Source organism: Myotis myotis, unplaced genomic scaffold (genome assembly GCF_014108235.1).
Source record: "Myotis myotis isolate mMyoMyo1 unplaced genomic scaffold, mMyoMyo1.p scaffold_m19_p_2, whole genome shotgun sequence".
Lineage (NCBI taxonomy): Eukaryota > Metazoa > Chordata > Mammalia > Chiroptera > Vespertilionidae > Myotis > Myotis myotis.
In genome coordinates, this window is record NW_023416324.1 from 150,767,507 (window position 1) to 150,787,913 (window position 20,407).

The window sequence follows — 20,407 nt, forward strand, 5'->3', positions numbered from 1 at the left end:
TAGAAAAGCTGATAATGGGATAGGTAGCCATGAGAAAACAGTAATAGTGACACACTTCCAGAAGACAGAAGATAAAATTACATTAATGGATAAACCAGACCAGAGAAAATTATAGCCTGGAATACTCTCAGGAGAAGGCTATAAAAAGATGAATACAGTCTTCTTGGTAGAGTTCCTAGGATATTCCAAGCACCGAGGGGACGCGCATGGGTAGCAGGGCATCAGGATACAGTTCTGCCAGCACCGTAGAGGTCTTCACTGAGAGACACTAACCTACCTATCTAATTCTTTGAAGTGAAGCCCATCAGTCAACATGAATATGTACATATCTAGCAGTCAGCCCTTTAGGAGCACAAACATCTATAATAATAAAAGGGTAATATGCTAATTAGACCTGATGTCCTTCCGGACATCCTTCCTTCTGGACAACACCACAGCAGGCAGGGGCCACAGCAGAGGCAGCAGAGGCCCCTGGCTGCAGCAAGCGGGAGCTAGAGCCAAGGTCCTTGCACAAATTTCATGCATCGGGCCTCTAGTAAAATAGAAGAGGCAATGCATGGCATCTAATGTATTAATTGACAAGACTTCATTTATATGCTCTCTCTCCCCCTTTTTTTGGTTGGGGGGGGGGGGAGTCAACCAATTTTTGGAGGCCTTGCTCCAGCAAGGGTGAAAAATAAAAAGAGACTTCATTTGTATATAACAATGCTAAAAGAGGGCACTCACAGATGAGAGCATATGCTTCTGTTCTGGCCATGTTAGAGAAAGAAGGCTCATAATTATTGTAATAGTACAAATAACTAGAAAACTGAACAAAAATCTATGAAACAACTATGTTCAGTTATTGAATGATAGGCAGTATTCCTCTAAGATCAGGAACAATAGAAGGATGTGCGTTCTCACCACTTCCGTTCAACATAATAGTGGAAGTCCTAGCCAGAGCAGTTAGGCAAGAGAAAGAAATAAAAGGCATCCAAATTTGAAAGGAAGAAGTAAAACTGTCATTGTGTGCATAGAAAACTCTAAAGACACCACTAAAATACTGTTGGAACTAATAAACAAATTCAGTAAAGTTGAAGAATACAAAAGAATAAAATACTTAGGAATAAACTTAACTAAGGAGGTGAAACACATGCACACTAACATCTAAAGGACACTGATGAAAGAAATTGAAGACGACACAAAGAAATGGAAATATATTATGTGCTCAGGAACCGGAAGAATTTATATGACAACACTGTCATAATCATAAAATCTTATAAAGAATCTGCAAAAAAGTGAGCTTAGCAAAATTGCTGGGTTAAAGGTAAATATAAATTTAAAAATCAATTGAGAGAACTTCCACTTCCAGGAAGATGGCATAGATCTACATTTTCCTATTTTTCCTGCTAAGTACAAATAAAAACCTTGCACATCCTATATAATAAAAGCCCAGTGTCCATAACAGCAGAATGGCCAGAACAACCACTCAACCAGTCACTATGAGGTGCACCGACCACCTCTTGGTTCCTTTCCCCGGCTGGCAGGCTTCGATTGCCGATGGCAAATGGGGACCCGGGGTGAGTGGCAGGGGATGCAGGTGGCGCCAGGCCAAGGCCCCTGCCCCGCCAGTCACCCATACACAGAGAGTGACCGGCAGCAGGGGTGGGGCCAGCAAGCAGGTGGGAATGGCCAATCTTTCGGTCCCTCCCCCGACCATCAGGCTCCCATCGCCAGATGGGGAACAGGGACCAGGGTCGGTGGGGGGCAGGAATGGCAAGTGGGTAGAATGGGCTGACCTCTTGGTCCCTTCCCCAGCTCACAGGTTCCGACTGCCACCGATGGTGAACAGGGAACAGGGGTGGGTGGTGTGGGATGTGGGTGACTGGCAGCGTGGGTAGGACCAGCGAGCAGGCAGGAATGGCTGACTTCATGGTCCCACCCCTGCCATCAGATTTCCATTGCTGGATGGTGAATGGGGAACCGGGGTGTGTGGCGGTGGGGGGGTGGGGCTGGCTGCCAGCAGCTGGGGAAGATGACCCTGATCACAGGCTAAGCCTAGGGACTGTACCTGTGCACAATTTTGTGCTCTGGGCCTCTAGTTATATACAAAACAAACATAAGATTCTGAGATATGGAAAGATGAAGGCAGATCACAGAGAACCTTGGGACCCAAGGAAAGATATGACGGTAAGTTTTCTTTTTGCCTCACATATCTCAGACTTAGAGCTAAAGAAAACAGCAACTCAAGATGGAAGGGGAGCAAGAGATGGGTGAATAAGGTGCAAGGAATTAAGAGGTACAAATTTCCAGTCATTAAACAAATAACTACATGAATATAATGTACAGTATCCTATATAATAAAGAGGTAATATGCAAATTGACTGTCATGCACTTGCACAAGATGGCCACCCCCCTGTGGTCACAACATGGCCACTCCCATGTCTTCACAAGATGGCCAGCAGGGGAGGGCAGTTGGGGGTGAACAGGCCTGAAGGGGAGGGCTGTTGGGGATGACCAGGCCCACAGGGGAGGGCAGTTGTGGGGGACCAGGCTTGTAGGGGAAGACAGTTGGGGGTGATCGGGCTGGCAGGGGAGGACAGTTGGGGGTGATGGGGCTGGCAGGAGAGGGCAGTTGGGGTTGACCAAGCCTGCAGGGGAGGGCAGTTAGGGGTGACCAGGCAGCAGGGGATGGCAGTTAGGTGTGACCAGGCCTGCAGGGGAAGGCAGTTGGGGGTGACCAGGCCAGCAGGGGAGGGCAGTTGGGGGAGATCGGGCCAACAGGGGAAGACAATTGGGGGTGATCGGGCTGGCAGGGGTGCAGTTAGGCATCGATCAGACTGGCAGGGGAGTGGTTAGGGGGTGATCAGGCTGGCAGGTAGGCAAGCGGTTGGGAGCCAGCAGTCCTGTATTGTGAGAGGGATGCGGGATCGGGCCTAAACTGGCAGTCGAACATCCCCTGAGGGGTTCCAGATTGGAGAGGGTGCAGGCTGGGCTGAGGGACACCCCTCCCCCGTCCTCCACCCGCCCCCCCCCCCGTGCACAAATTTCATGCACTGGGCCTCTAGTAGAAAATATAATCAGTAATAGCATAATAACCTTGTACAGTGATGGAAGGTTACTAGATTCGTCATGGTGATCACTTTGTAAGGGACAGAAATCTCAAATCACTATGTTATATGTCTGAGACTAATATCATATTGTATCTCAGCTACAATAAAAAAAACACAGCAACTCAAAAATACCAATAGGTTTAGACCAGTGGTCGGCAAACTCATTAGTCAACAGAGCCAAATATCAACAGTACTTCTTCAAAATAGACTCACCCAGGCCGAAAACTGACTTCTGCACATGGGCCATGAAGTTTCAATAATACTGTACGTGTGCACCCACATGTGGTATTTTGTGGAAGAGCCACACTCAAGGGGCCAAAGAGCCGCATGTGGCTCGCGAGCCACAGTTTGCCGACCACTGGTTTAGACAACAAAAACTCAACAAAATCCAGCTTTCTTCAGTTAAATGATCAAGAAAAGAACAGAATAGCAAGACAGAAAGTTTCTAGACAATAAGTGTTCTATTAAACACCACAGAAAAAAAGCTGTGGCCACACCTCCATCCATGACAGAAAAGGCCAAATGGGGAGTCCATATTTCTATCATCACCAGGCTTTAACAAGGCAAAACAACTCCTCCAGGGGTTGGTGTTAGAGAAGATGAGTCCTGGGAACCAGGACTTTTATCCCCATAGTGAAGTAACAAGCCACAGTGGAGACCCCATAAGATGGCTTGAACTTCAACCACCTGCAGCAGTAATAAGACTATCCACCCCTCCCTGCTGAGGTAGTATTTGAGAAGGCCTAATAGAGAGTGATGACTTTTAAAACTCTACACGGTATCAGTGGAGGCCACCTGAAGAGCACAGTGGATTAATGGGAGCTTAATTGGATCTGAAACTCCAACTCTTGACCAGCAAATAACCTCTTCCTTCCTCAGGTATCAATTGTTGAAGACTGGGTATCCTAGACTTCTATATTCATAATAAGACTAGAGGCCTGGTGCATGAATTTATGCATGGGTGGGGTCCGGCCCGCCCACCTCAATGTGGGGCTATCTGGAGCCGCGCCAGCTGGGGGGAAGGGCTGCGGGTGGTTGGCCAGCCAGCCCCGCCCCCGATCGGGGTGGGGGTGCCAAGCAACCCAGGGGAAGAGGTTGTGGCTGACTCGGGAGTGGGCCATGGACTGTTGGCCGGCCAACCCTGTTCCCAATTGGGGTGTTTGGGGCTGATCAGGGGTGGAGCCAGCCAGGGGGAGAGGCTGCAGGGCCAATCAGGCCAGTTGGCCGCTGCAGTGCACATCATAGCAACAAGTCATTCTGGTCATTGTAGTTGTTCTGTCGTTCTGATCTCTTGGCTTTTATATATAGAGAGATGGTACTCTTCCCTGTACTGCTGAAGTCAGAGAAAGCCAGCTAAAACAATGTACAAATAAAATCTAGAATCTCATAATACTCAAAATGTCCAGATTTTAATAAAAAATCATTTGTAATACCAAAAATCAGGATGACCCCAACTTAAATGAGAAAAGAATATTACCAGATGCTAATCCCAAGATGAGAACATTAAAATAATCTAACAATGATTTTAAAGCAGCAATCACAAAGTGATTATAAGTATCTTTCTAATTATTTGCTTTAACAATTAATTAGGAAGATACTTAAAATAAATGAAAAAATTGGAAGTCTCAGAAAGAAATGGAAGCTATAAGGAATAACCAATTAGAAATTTAGAACTGAAAAATAAAATAAACAAAATAAAACTCAATGGATGGGCTAAATACCAGAATGGAAGAGGCAGAGGAAAGAATAAGTGAAGATGGAACATAGCAATTACCCAATCTGAACAACAGAAAGAAAAGTCACTAGAAACAAAGAACAGCATCAACAAAATACACAGCTTCAGCCTTCCAATATTTGTAGCATTGCAGTCCCAGAAGGAGAGGAAAAAGAGGAAAAAGGACTTCAAAAGGACTATCATCCTACCTAATAAAAGAGAAACATGGTAATTGGCATACGACCGCTACCCTTCCCATTGGCTACTCAGGGCAATATGCAAATTAACTCTCAGCCAAGATGGCGGCTGACAGCCAGGCAGCTTGAAACTAACATGAGGCTTGCTTGCTTCAGTGACGGAGGAAACCAACGCTCCCCGCCTGCCTTGCAGGCCTCTGAGCCTGCAGTTTGAAACATTTTAACAAATATAGAAGCTAAAAAAAAACCCAGAAACCAGCTTTCAGCGAGCTGGGATCTCTGAGCTGGAGTCAGAGCTGGAATTATACATTGTTTCGAACCGAAACAAACCAGATACCTACTTTCAGCAGCGGAGGCCTAAGAGCTGGAGCCTCAGAGCTAAAGCTGGCCCAGAATTTAAAAAAAAAGAAAAAGAAAAAGAAAAAAAGGAGCGGTTGGGAGCTTCCATCACCCGCCAGCTTAAAAACAGCCCTCAGCCCCTCACCCAGACTGGCCAGGCACCCCAGTGGGGACCCCCACCCTGAAGGGTGTGTGAAGAGCTGCAAACAGCCCTCAGCCTCTAACCCAGGCTGGCCAGGCACCCCAGTGGGGACCCCCACCCTGAAGGGTATGTGACCAGCTGCAAACATCCATCATGGCCTCACCCAGGCTGGCCAAGCACCCCAGTGGGGACCCCCACCCTGATCCAGGACACCCTTCAGGGCAAACCAGCCAGCCCCACCCATGCACCAGGCCTCTATCCTATATAGTAAAAGGGTAATATGCCTCCCAGCACCGGGATCAGCGGAGCCAAGAGGCCTCCCGGCACTGGGATCAGCGTGACAGGGGCAGCGCCCAAACCCTCTGATCGCCCTGCGGCTCTGTGTGTGACAGGGGGCGGGGCCACAACCTCCCTATCGGCCCTGCTCTGTTTGTGACAGGGGAAGGCACCCCAACCTCCTGGTCAGCCCTGCTCTGTGCCTGATACGGGGGAGCTTCCCAACCTCTGATCACCCTGACGCTCTGTGTGTGACAGGCTGCGGCGCCCCAACCCCCTGATCGGCCCTGCTCTGTGTGTGACAGGGTGCGGAGCCACAACCCGCCCCCCCCCCCCCCCCCGCACGGGCCCTGCTCTGTGTGTGACATGGTAGAGCCATAACCTCCCCATCGGCCCTGCCCTGAGTGTGAGAGTGGTGGCATCCCAACCACCTGATCCGTCCTGCTCTGTGTGTGACAGGGGGCAGCACCCCAACTCCCCTATCGGCCCTACTCTCTGAGTGACAGGGGGGAGCTCCCCAACCCCCTGATTGACCCTGCTCTGTGCGTGACAGGGGGGAGCTCCCCAACCCCCGGATTGGCCCTGCTCTGTGCATGACAGGGGGTGGCCCAGCAACCTCCCCATCGACCCTGCCTTGAGTGTAACAGGTGGCGGTGCCCCAACCCCCCAATCGGCCCTACCCTGAGCGTGACTGGCGGTGGCATCGCAACCTCCGGATCCGCCCTGCTCTGTGCATGACAGAGGGCGGCGCCCAAACACCCCAATTGGCCCTGCTCTGAGCCCGACCAGGGGCTGCACCTAGGGATTGGGCCTGCCCTCTGCCACCCGGGAGCAGGCCTAAGCCAGCAGGGCGTTATCTCCCGAGGGGTCCCAGACTGCGAGAGGGCACAGGCCAGGCTGAGGGACCCCCTCTTCCCCCCGAGTGCACAAATTTTTGTGTACCGGGCCTCTAGTCCTATCTAATAAAAGAGAAACATGGTGATTGGCGTACGACCGCTACCCTTCCCATTGGCTAATCAGGATGATATGCAAATTAACTGCCAGCCAAGATGGTGGCTGGCAGCCAGGCAGCTTGAAACTAACATGAGGCTTGCTTGCTTCAGTGATGGAGGAAACCAACGTTCCCCGCCTGCCTTGCTGGCCTCTGAGCCTACAGTTTGAAACATTGTAACAAATATAGAAGCTAAACAAAACCCCAGAAACCTGCTTTCAGCGAGCCGGGATCTCAGAGCTGGAGTTATACATTGTTTCGATTATAGAACCCAAACAAACCAGATACCTGCTTTCAGCAGCAGCCGAGGCCTCAGAGCTGGAGCCAGAGCTAAAGCCGGCCCAGAATAAAAAAAAAGAAAAAAAGGACAGGTTGGGAGCCTCAGTCACCCGCCAGCCTGAAAACAGCCCTCAGCCCCTAACCCAGGCTGTCCAGGCACCCCAGTGGAGACCCCCACCCTGAAGGGGGTGTGACCAGCTACAAACAGCCATCATCCCCTCACCCAGGCTGGTCAGGCACCCCAGTGGGGACCCCCACCCTGAAGGGTGTGTGACCAGCTGCAAACAGCCATCATCCCCTCACCCAGGCTGGCCAGCCACCCCAGTGGGGACCCCCACCCTGATCCAGGACACCCTTCAGGGCAAACCAGCCAGCCCCACCCATGCACCAGGCCTCTATCCTATATAGTAAAAGGGTAATATGCCTCCCAGCACCGGGATCAGCGTATCCGAGAGGCCTCCCAGCACCAGGATCAGTGTGACAGGGGGCAGCGCCCAAACCCGACATGTCCTCGAGTGATGATAGATGATAGATAGATAGATAGATAGATAGATAGATAGATAGATACAACAAAACAGGTGAAAAAAATCAAAGAAATAAATAAATGGAGAGTCATACCATGTCCATGGATTAGAAGACTCAACATAATAAATACAGTGGAACCTCGGTTGGTTCTCAAACTTAATTTGTTCTGGAAGGCTGTTTGAGAAGCAATTTGTTAAAAAAAAAACAAATCTCTTTTTTTCCCATTAGAAATAATGTAAATTGAATTAATCCATTCCAGACCCCCAAACGATTTCCTGTTTTAACCTTTCTTATATACAGTACATGTCTAATATACTATTTAATCTATAAATAAATACTTCTTTTCTTAACTTTATCAAATCACCCCCTACTAGCCTTAAATGAATCACTTTGAGCATTCGGTCCAGGGATGTATTTCAGGTCAGCATGCAGCATCTTTGCTTGTTCATGTATCACTGCCTCCGAAATGGCTGTCCCTGGCTAATTGCTATCCCTGGCTAATTGCTTTTTGTTTATCCAAGTCAACAACAGTTTTTCTCCCTCTGCAATTGTCTGTGACCATTGTTTCTTTCACACCCTTGGCGACACTAGCGCTCTTGATGGACTCTATGTTTAAAAACTGTGCTAAGTGTTGATTGTTGATTTTGCTGGCAACAAAAGCATTCTCTCTTTTGTTTGTTGCCTGAGAGATGATTTTTGTCATGGTGAGGTACCAGCTTGAAAAAGTTGTCAGTTCGAAAACTGAAGCTTGGTTTGACAACCGAGATACTTTTTCTGTTAAAAACTTGGTCCAGAACCAAATTGTTCAAGATGGGAGATGTTCAAGAAATGAGGTTTGACTGTATGTCAATTTTCTCCAAACTGATACAAGGTTTAACATAATTCCTCTCATAATTTCAGAAAGATTTTTTTGTAAACATAGATTATTCTAAAATTTATATGGAAAAACAAAGTAACTAGAATAGCTAAAAGAAGAATAAAATGAGAAAAAGAAATCAGTCTACGCAACTTCAAGACCTATTACATAGTTACAGTAATCCAGCCAGTGTATACTGGCAAAGGGGCAGATACCTAAGTCATTGGATCAGAAAGTGAAGTGGAAAACAGACCCACATAAATATGCCCAGGTGATTTTTGACAAAGTGCAGAAGCAATTCATTGGAGGCAATAGAGGTTTTTCAATAAATAGTGACAGCAATTGGACATCTACAGGCAAAAAAATAAATAAACATAAACATAAATCTCACACCTTATACAAAAATGAACACCAAATGGATCACAGACTTAAATATACAATGTAAAACTATAAAACTTTAATAAAAATAGAAAAATTCTTTGGGGCCTAGTGTTAGGCAGAATTTTTAGACTTGATACTAAAATCAAGATTCACAGAAGGAAAAATTGACAAATTGGATTCAACGAAATGAAAAACTTTTGCTCTGCAGATGACCTTACTAAGGGAATGAAAAGACAAGCTACAAACCAGGAGAAAATATTTGAAAACCGCATATCTGACACAAGACGAGTCTGTAGAATATATTTTTGAAAACTCTCAAAGCTCAACATGTAAATAGCTAACAATCTTATTTGAACATGGACAAAAGACATGAAGAGACATTTCACCAAAGATATATAGATATCAACAACAACAACAAAAAGAAAAGATGTGCTTGTTAGATAAAAGTACCTCATATTAGATTTTTTTAAGTTGATTTAAGATGGTTAGAGACCTATAGGTGAAAGCCAAAACTATAAGATGTTAGAAGAACATCTGGAGAATGTCTTCTTGATGTTGGGATAAAGAGAATGTCTTTATCCTTAAGTCACTCTGAGTATATTAGGAAAATGAAATTCCTGGACCTGAAACTCTTAGGATCATAGAAGTTCCACCAAGGTATCCCCACCCTGAAAGTTCTGCTGACCTGTCTTCCATCTCTGCTTCTATTTTTTTTCCACTTCTTTAAATTTAACATTGTTATATTTATTGACATTGCTAAAGATATTTTGAGACTCATATTAAAATAAAGAGTTTACATAAAAAAACTTACAGTTCCTCCCATTCTTTTTTGCGCTGCTGAATCTTTTGCTGGGCCCTTTCAGCTTTTAAAATAAGTTTCTTCGTTTTCTCAATTTGATTTTCTATCATAATTTGACTTAAGGTCTTAGGCCGAAATAGTTTCCCTTTTTCTATAATTGATTCTTCTGGCACACTAATAATCCCACCTGCAGAGAGAGTCGACATTTTTTTCAATCTCTTTGAAACATCAAAATGAAATTCTCAGATATTGTTTTCAACCTATCACATTTTTTAAAATCCAGATAACATAATGAATCTGTAAATCACAGTATTTATTAAGCAACTACCATGAATTCAACCCCATCATAAGTATTTTACAATACCAAAATAAAGAGATCTAAGTTACAATGTTTGCTTATTGAAAAGTTGGCAAGATAAAACATGTATATTAAACAGAGATACACATAATGATGGGCCAGTGACACATATAGGGTGTCCCAGAAAATGTATATACACACTTTGAATAACTATAAAGGCAGTGTTTATTAAAATACATCTCATTGTCAAAATTGAGCTATCAGCTGTTAAAGTGTATGTATACATTTTGGGGGAACACCCTGTATATGGGGAAGCTGGGAAGGAATCCTTGTGATATCTCAGTAAGGGAAGGAGAAAGTGAGTCCTATTTGAGATGTATAATCTGAGGTGATATATGCCAACTGCAGGGGTCTGTGGCCAATTTAAAAACTGATCAGAAACATACAATCAAAGCTATAATTTTAAAGTTATTAGTTTTAGGCCCTTGTTCAAGGTGACAGACAAGGCCTCCTGGCATGTCGTGTCTGACATCCTGGTGCTGAACACTTAATGCCGAACTTGAGGTCAGGAGCTGTGGGTGCAGTGACTCGTCCTTCATGTGGAAAATGAGAACTCGGACAATGATTGGTTCCAACTGCAGTCCCACAGGGAAAGGACTGGGTGGTATGGAAAATGCCGGTACATTCATGATCTCCTCAAATGAGTTTGACATCAAGTTTGAAATTCCTATCCACATCCCACTACTACTCCAGAAATTGCAGTCCCAGAACTGGATGGCAAAACAGCAAAGATAAGTATAGGGGTGGCAAAATATGTCTGACTGCTCACTTTAAGCCTTTGTGGACCAGGACTAGCTCATCTCATAGCTCTGGGGCTGGGTCCATAGCTGGCAGTGGAAATCCCAGACGTGATTCAGAAAGGTGTGATTCAGCATAAAGAGAAATACACCAATGGAGGATCAAGCCAGTGAGGCTGGACAGAGAGCCCTTTGATAGGCTATGTTCCCGTTTTCCTGTGCATCCCTCTGCTTACTCATCTAACTGCTCCCCCCACACTCCTGCACCTACTGTTAGTATGTAGCTGCAGCAGGCATTGCTGAAAACAACAACCTCAAAACAATATTGCTACTGACTTTCTAAGCCTGCATGGGGAGGGGAAAGACTAGGGCTTCAGAAAACCAAAAGGCAATTTATACCTCTTCCCCTAAAGGGATAGGGGGTGACTGAAAGTGGGTACACAGTCTCTCCGGTTTCTGGAGATAACATCAATAAAAACTGCTTCCTCCAGGGGGAGTTATTGGATTTATCAATTAATAAGTATCTACTGGGGGAATTACTCAATTCATATTCAAGCTAGAGATAAAATTTAGAGATACATGAGAAATGTTAATGAGATGGTCATATAGTTATAACTCACCATGTCATATTTCAAATATTTAATAGTACAGAAAAAGGAAGAGTCTATGTGGCCTGGATGGTCATGAAAAGGTTTTATTTTTTAAAAGTATAATTCAGTCTGGATTCCCATGAACTGACAGAATTCAGAGAAAAGAGTGAATTGGTCACTCTGGCAGGAGCCTGCATGTGGAAGCATCAGGCATAATTAGGGAGCAGCAAGCAGGGCAATAGACTAAAAATACAAGTGTGGGAATGTGCTGTTAACAGGAAACAGAATAGGGATACACTGTGGGAAACAATACTGGGATAATGGTTTCAGAATTTATCCTAGAGGCAGAAAAGAGTTGCTAAAGGTTTCTCAACGCAGTGGATAAACCGGCTTCAATGCCAGGACTGTCTCACAGGCACAGCCCAGACCTGGCCGGCTACAGAGCCCTTTATTGGTTGTCGCCTGGCTCTCCACACGGTGCCCTGAGTTCCTGTCTTCTAGTCATTTGCAGTCACCCCGTGGGCAGTTACAAGAGGCAGGTCACAGGAATTAGGGGCACTGCTGTCACATCTGCTTTCTCAGCTCAGTGTTCTGTTTAAGGCACGTGCTCTTCGAAAACAGTTTGAAATACTGTATTCTAGCCCCACACTCTGAGGCAGAGTCCAGGAACCTGGGAAGAAACAATGCCTTGAAACTAGCATCTGGGGAAATCCTAGATTTAAAAATAGGTGGATATGGTTTGGCTCAGTGGATAGAGCGTCGGCCTGCAGACTGATGGGTCCTGGGTTCGATTCTGGTCAAGGGCACATGCCTGGGTTGCAGGCTCTATCCCTGGCCCTGGTTGGCATGTGAGAGGCAGCCAATCGAAGTATCTCTCTCACATGGATGTTTCTCTCTCTCTACCTGTCCCCTTCCCTTCCACTCTCTCTAAAAAAAAAAAAAAAAAATCAATGGAAAAATATCCTATGGTGAGGATTAACCAAAAATAAAAATAAATAATAAATAAAATAAAAGTTGGTGGAGGCTGGAAGCATCCAGTACTCGTATCCTCTCAGTCACATGACCAGGGTGGGTTTTCTTTCACAGCCTGTATCAAATAGGAAAGCTGGTTGGAGCATTTGCTGGAGAAACTTGATCTCTTCTTCCCAGCCATACAACGTTCCTTTTGATTATTTATTCCAAAGAAATAAAGGACGGGAGACAAGAGACGGAGCTCAAGCCACCAAAAGGCTTTCCAATGTTCTGCCTACAAACACACAATCCGGTTGTCAAAGCTTAAGTGAGGATTGAAAAGCCTTCTGGTCATTTAGGTTACCTGTCTCTTTCTGGCTATCCTTTCTTCCAGTTCCTTCTTTTTCAAACCTCTCCATTTTGCTTGCCCTTCTGTCGGACTGACTTGGCCGTTTGGATTTGAAATACTTGGAGGGCTTCACGAGCCTATAGGAGGTTATCTTGTGATCGCTCTGTATGGCATGAACCACGATAGTATCACCTTCCAGTGAGTCACGAAACCTGAAAAAAGAAAACAAGCATCTGCAATAGCCACCGTTTTAATCGTTTATACCATTTTAATCATTCTACATGATGGCTAGGTAATAAAACAAGACTGCAGTACACTATGCTTATAAATACATCACAGCACACTGGATCCAAAATTTTACCATTCATATACCAACAAGGAGGTAATGGAAATTGGATAAGGCTTGGTTAAAGAGCAAGTAGAAATTTCTTTCCAACAACCCATTATTAATCAGTATAATACCACTGTTTTGCTAATGTGTAGAAAATAAAAAAAATTTTTCAAGCTAACTGTAGTTTAATGGTAAATGGAGGACATCAAACTGAGAAAATGTAATCTACCTCCCTATATATTAACTCACATTATATATACATATATCTTATTATATCTCATACTAGAGGTTCAGCACACAAAATCGCACGAGACCCAGAGTACCGCCGCCACTGCCGCAGGACCCAGAGTCCCTCCTGCCGCCGCCGTGGGACCCATCAATGCACCTCCTGGTAACCAGTTGTTTGGCTGTTCCGGCGTTCCAGCGTTAGAGCCACTGGCTTTTTATAATATAGATATTACATATAAAAATAATAGTGAGATGGATATATATCACATATCTCATATCTACACTAAGAAAAGAGAAAGATGCAAATTGACCACACCTTTGCAACACCCACTAGCCAATCAGGAGTGAGTATGCAAATTAACCCAACAAAGATGGCGGGTTAATTTGCATATGTAGGCACCGAGTGGCAGGGGGCGGGGCAGGGCTGGATGCTTGCATCGTCGTCATGGCGACGACACAGGCGTTCCGCACCGCCCCAGTCGCTCCAGGCCTCTGGGTAGCGTGAGAAGGCAGAAAGGCAGCTCTGGCCTGAGCAAAGGCAGTGCTGACAGCCAGGGGAAGGAAGGCCCATTCTTGCACAAATCTTTGTGCACCGGGCCTTAGTATATATCATATTACCCTATTTGCCTCTATAAAAATGATTAAGCTCCGAAATTCATATTACTTTCTAGTACATCTTTCTCATATAGCCCATAGAGATTTACCTTTTAAAGTCATTCATCAATTAAATTGTTGTGCTTTTTGGCCTAATTAATAATTATCCCCTCTTGTTTTAATTTTAGAGTTTAACTTATTTATGTATACAGCAGTTATTCCTAGCTTGTTTGCCTTTCTTGCTGTTTTTCTAACTCAATCCTTGTAACCTTTTAAACTCTATTTCTCCTTTTAAAATGAGTTATTCTTTTTAATTTTCCCTTTTCTCTCATAGCATAGTGTCTTTCTCATCTCTATAAAACTTATTCTCTTTATCTTCGTACCCATGGGAGTTATTTTACTTTTTAAATTTTAGTCTTTCCATGAGACCCAGATAAAACATGAAGAAAAATATGGATAGTCTTGAACATATCAAAATTTAAAACTTCTGCACAGTTAGAAAAATATGAACAAAGTTTAAAGCAAATGGCAGAGTAGGAGAAAGTATAATCTGTATAATAAATGGTAAATACTTAAAGAAATAGAGACTATCACTAAAAATAAGGGAGGAAATAAACAAAACTCCAAGAAAATGAATAAGAAATCTGAACAGGCAATTCTAAGAATAAAGATAAAAGAGCTATAGACATGAAAAGAAATGGTCAACTTCATCAATAATCAAAAGAATGTAAAATGGCCCTGGCCTGTGTGGCTCAGTTGATTGAGCATTGTCTCATGCACCAAGAGGTCACCAGTTCAATTCCCAATCAGGAAACATGTCCTGGTTGGGGACTCTATCCCCAGTGGGAGGCAGCCAATCAAAGTTTCTCTCTCTCTCTCTCTCTCTCTCTCTCTCTCTCTCTCTCTCTCTCTCTCTCTCTCTCTCCTCTCTCTCTCCTCAATAAAAATGTATTTTTAAGACAAAAAGAATGTAAATTACTCAACCAAGAGTTATTCTATTTGGCCTGTGAGATTGGTGAAGATGAAAACACTGGCAATACTGTGTTATTCAGTGGTACAACTTTATCCTCTCCCCCATTCCAATCAGATAGGATTCCAATTATTATTTCCCTCCATATTTTTATTAAAGACACCAACCTATGGAGGTTCAGGGGCTGGGACCAGGGTGGGGAAGCAGGGAGTTAAGGGAACAAGTATTTGAGGGCAAGGAAAGTGGCGAGGAAGAGGTTTGGATGGGCAAACTGGGTCCTGGAGCTGTGGGCACTGGTTTCCTGCTTCTGACAGCATCTGGGAAGATGCGGGCCTCAAGGGTGATGGCGGCAAGTATATTCCATCCTGGGAGCCTCACCAAAGACTGCCTGCTCCAGCAGAGCACAAAAACCATAGATTCAAAGAAGTGAAAAAGCAGGCAGGCTGGGGCAACAAGCCTCAGTGGTACTAATACTGACTTTCTTGTCTACCTGGTAGAATAGGAGCCCAGAGTCAAATAAAATAAAGACTAGAAATATTGCTTATATACCTGAGTTTAAGCATTAACCGGTTAATTAATACTTGCCATATAAATACATTTACGAATATGTTATGAGTATTAAAGCCAAACATAGGATACCATGTTGAGGGTTCTTCCTGAAAAGAACTTCCTTCTTTCATCTCTTGGTGGGTAGCAATCTAGATATAATTTAGGGACGTAAATATGTTCAAATATTATCCAAGAATTAAAATATTCAGGGATTAATGCCAGGTAACAAGTGCCATAATTCACAGGGCAGAGTACCAGAGAGGAGACTGCTGCACAGGGAGAGCTCTAGGGCCCTGCAAAGGGCTCCCTTCCAGCCTTCAGGTGCGTCTGATCAGCACATAACATGTGAGGAGTCACCTGAGGCTGGGGAAAGAAACACCAGAAGGGAGCAGGTAGAATAATCCCCAGACCCACCCAGCCCCACCCCCACCCCCCACACACAGTTTGAAATAGCTTGTGTTTTCATAAGACTTATAATACATAGGATGTAGGGTAGAGTACTCAGAAGTACTTTATCTTAGCAGTGGGGGAAAATTAGCTATAGACTAAAGGCTGCCTGATCCCACCTAACAAAAATGGAAAGCCAGCCTCAAAAAAATAAAAAATTAAAAAACCAAGCTATTTTCAAGTAACTTCATTAAATTTCAGAACAAAGATCAAGAGCAATGTAAAATTTACAAGGTCTGGCATCCAATTAAAAATTTTTAGGCAGGCAAAGTAGAAGAAAAATATGATCCAAATTAAAGAGAAAAATATCAATTAATGGAAGCAGGCCCAGAAATGACACAGATGATATAACTAGCAGAGAAGGACTTTAGTTATTAAAATATGTTTTATATATTCAAGAAGGTAGAAAAAAGCATGAGTACTACTAATTGTTAACCGGTTAATAATGTGGACTAAGCATTACCTGGTTAATAATGTGGATTAATTGTTAACCAGTTAATAATGAGGATTAAGCACTAACCAATTAATAATGCAGATCAAGCATTAACCAGTTAATAATGCAGATTTTATGCGTTTGGGATTCTCAAAATAAATCCACTTTTCATTGCCAGTCACAATTCGATGCAAAAAAGACTTTATTTCATGTAATTGAAGCAACATTTTACTGATGACTTTTCGGTTTTTCATTTGTCTTTCGCTCAGTTGATGTGGCACCCATTTTCTTTTCTTTAAAATCTTTCCCATTGCTTATAAACAATCGAAAATTGTTTGCTGAGCAACGTTTAATCTTTCTGCAAGTTGTTTTTGAGTTTGACATGCATCTTCATCCAATAATGCTTGTAATTGTTGGTCGTCAAACTTTTTTGCTTGACCCGAATGTTCTTTGTCTTTCACATCAAAATCATCACTTTTAAAGCGTTTAAACCAGCATTCACAAGTATCTTGAGATGGAGCATGTTCACCATAAGTTTCCCAAAGTATATGGTAACTTTCAGTAGCACTTTTCTTCAAAATAATGAATTAAAACTTCCCGAAAATGCTCTTATTTTGGCACGAAGTTCAACATTTTTAAGTGTAAAAATATCTATGGTGTTAACACCTTCAGCAAATTTGACATCAGTTTTGAAGCTTGTTGTCAATACAACAAAATAGTATACATATCAAATCGCATATATATCAATATACGTGTAACTCCATCTATTGAAAAAAATCCACATTATTAACCAGTACACCTAGTAATTAAGGTGATCAAAATCATCATACTATGCCCTAACTGGCTTGGCTCAGTGGATAGAGCGTCGGCCTGTGGATTGAAAAGTCCCAGGTTCGATTCCAGTCAAGGGCATGTACCTTGGTTGCAGGCACATCCTCAGTGGGAGGTGTGCAGGAAGCAGCTGATCGATGTTTCTCTCTCATCAATGTTTCTAACTCTCTATCCCTCCCCCTTCCTCTCTGTTAAATATCAATAAAATATATTTTTTTAAAAATCATCATACTATGAAGTCAATAAATAATGATTAGTAATAAATTCACAGAAATATGTTATTTAGATTAATGGTTGCCACCACTAGAAGAGATGTAAAAAATATTAGCATGCTTTGTGAAAATTGACAAGTTGATTCTATGCAAAGAACCTAAGCAATATTGAAGATGAAAAACAAAGCCAGCGGAGTAATAATATCAGAAGTCAAGAATAAAACAATGTGAGACTAGATTAAAGATATGCCAGTGGAATAGAAAGAAGAGTTTAGGAACAGACTCACATACATACAGTTAACTGTGGCTTCCCTACAATCTAGTGAGGAAAGAATAGTTTTTTCAGCAAATGACACTGCGTCAATTAGAAACAAATAGGATTTGTAATGCTCATGTCCATATAGAAACAAATGATACTCAATCTCTCTCTTTTTTTTTACAAAAATTTATTTGAGCCAAATAGAAGATATGCCTGGAAGCAAGATCTCAACAGATTGAAATAAATGCTTTAGACAATGACAGTTTGCAGTTTCTTTGATAAGCATGAGATTAGGGGGGATTACACGAAGGTGGGAGAAAGCAAAGTGGGGATCATGTGCTTTCTTGAATGTGGTCACACTTTAGAAGGAGGGGTCTGAAAGGGGGCAATTTCAAAGGTGTGCTAAGCTAGATGCAAAGAAACAATGTGCAGGGCTTGCTTACAGCAAAAATAAGCCTTTTACTAAAGAAGTTATACGCCTGGAGTGTGAATGTGACTACCCACCATGACCTTCCCAGTTATGAATCTATGACTTGCCCTGTATCTTACAATACCCATTAGAATTATTCAAGATGGAGAATGGAAACAATAAAGACAACATAGGAGAATTATCTCATGAATTGGGAACAAAGTTTTCTAACAACAGCATGAAAGCTCTAACTAGTGGTAAAAGAATTAGTGGAATATTAATAAATTGAAAAGAAATGATAAATTGAACTCTTTGAAATTAAAAACTTCTGTTCAAAAGGCACAATAATGAGAATGAAAATCCAACCAGACTAGAGCAAGATATTTTACACACACACACACACACACACACACACACACACACACACACACACACACTGAGTGGCCAGATCATTATAAACGTCTGAATAGCACAACATTCCTAAGTATCATTGCTGATCAGGTTCATCCTATCATGTTGATGGCGTATCCCAATGGAGATGGCTTCTTCCAACAAGACAATGCACCATGCCATGGTGCTCGTATTGTGCAGAAGTGGTTTCAAGAACATGAGGGAGACTTTACCTTGCTTTGGTGGTCCCCACAATCACCAGATCTCAATCCAAGTGAGCATTTGTGGGAAAAAGTTAAAAAAGCCATCATGCAGCTAGTTCCACAACCATCAAATCTCACAGAACTGGACAGTGCTATTCATCAGGCATGGTGTCAGATTCCTCGCATCACCTTTCAACATCTCATGGAGTCCATGCCAAGAAAAATCGCCGCAGTATTGAAGGCAAAAGGTGGCCCAACAAAGTACTGATGGGGTGGTCATAATAATCTGGCTGATCAGAATAACCTGGCCACTCAGTGTGTGTGTGTGTGTGTGTATATATATATATATATATATATATATATATATATATATATATATATATATATGTCATATATATACATGTGTCATAGGTACATGTCATATATATGACAAAAGACTCATATCCAGAATATGCCAATAACTCCTACAACACAATTTTTAGAATAAACAAAAGACTTGAATAATCACGTAGCAAAAGAGACCACATAAATAACCATAAATGTAGGAAAGGGGGATGAAAATCATTACTCTTTAGGGAAAGGCCAGTGGCTGGAATTTAAAGATATGACAATACCAAGAGATGAAAAGCATGAGTATTATGGGTTGAATGTGTCCTTCAAAAAGACGTTAAAGTACTAACTCCCAGTCCCTCAGAATATGACTATCTGGAAAGTAGAGTCTTGGCAGAAGTATTCAAGTTGAAATAAGGTGATTAGATGGGGTTCTAGCATGACTAGTGTCCTTATAAACAAAAGAAAGGTAATGTGGACATGCCCAGAGGGAAGGTTATAGGAAGAGACGCAGAGAGTCCACCACATGAAGGCAGCAGCGCGGAGTGATGCATCTACACCACTGATTCCTGACAAACCACCAGAATTTCAGAGACGGGCACGGAACTGATTCTCCTTCCCCTCTCTCAGTTAAAAACAACTTAGTCAACATTTTGATCTTGGACTTCCAGCCTCCACAACTCTCAGTTTGTAAATACCTGTTGTTAAAAATCAACCAGTCTATGGTACTTTGTCATGGAAGCCCTAGGGAACCGATACAAGGGGATCAATTCGAATTCTCACACGTTGAGGACCAGCATATAAATTGGTTGAACCGCTTTAGAAAACTGTCTGGCAGTGTCTAATCAAGTTAAACATGCATATAACTTCGGACCCAGCAGTTCCACCCTTGGTTATATAGCAAACAGAAATAAGTGTTTATGTCCACCAAAAAAATTTAAAAGACGCACAAGAATGTTCATAGTCCCATTACTCAAAGTAGTCAAAACATAGAAGAAACAACTATTTATCAACAGTTAAATGCATAAATAAATTGTGGCATTACCATTTAATAGAATATTACAATGCAAGAAAAAGAATGAACTACAGCTACCTGCAACAACATGGATAACCTGAGGCATGACACCAAGTAAAGAAGTCAGATACCAAAGAGTTCATACTGCAACATTTCATTCATATGAAGTTCAGACAAAACTAATCTATGGTGGTAAACATTCATTTTTGGAGATTAAATTCTTACTGGGAGGGATCATGAGAGAACGTTCTGGAGTGCTATATATAGGTATCAGATATATCCTATATAATAAAAGCCTAATATGCTAAGTGTCCAGTCCACTGGTCAGCCATTCAACCAATCAAAGCATAATATGCTAATGATATGCTAAGGCTGCTCAACCGCTCACTATGATGTGCACTGACCACCAAGGGGCAGATGCTCCAACCAGTAGGTTAGCTGGCTGCTGGGGTCGAGACTGAGCGAGATGGGTTGGATACACCCTGGAGCCCTCCCGCAATCCCTCCCAGGCTGGCCAACCTCCCACATCCTTCCTCGGCCCCAGTCGTGCACTGGTGGGGCACCTCAGCCTGTCCTGTACCCTCTCGCAATCCAGGACCCCTCAGGGGATGTCGGAGAGCCAGTTTCATT

At 42.9% G+C, this 20,407-nt stretch overlaps 1 protein-coding gene across 1 annotated transcript in view; it reads right to left on the reverse strand.

The window, feature by feature from the left end:
- The window catches only part of CFAP44 (cilia and flagella associated protein 44), a 117,603-nt gene that overhangs the window by 30,863 nt on the left and 66,333 nt on the right, over nt 1-20,407 (reverse strand). The window contains exons 23-24 of the mRNA XM_036352344.1: nt 12,592-12,788; nt 9,604-9,778 (exon numbers count right to left, since the gene is read on the reverse strand). Coding sequence (XP_036208237.1) covers nt 9,604-9,778; nt 12,592-12,788 — 372 coding nt within the window. The remainder of the gene's footprint in view (nt 1-9,603; nt 9,779-12,591; nt 12,789-20,407) is intronic.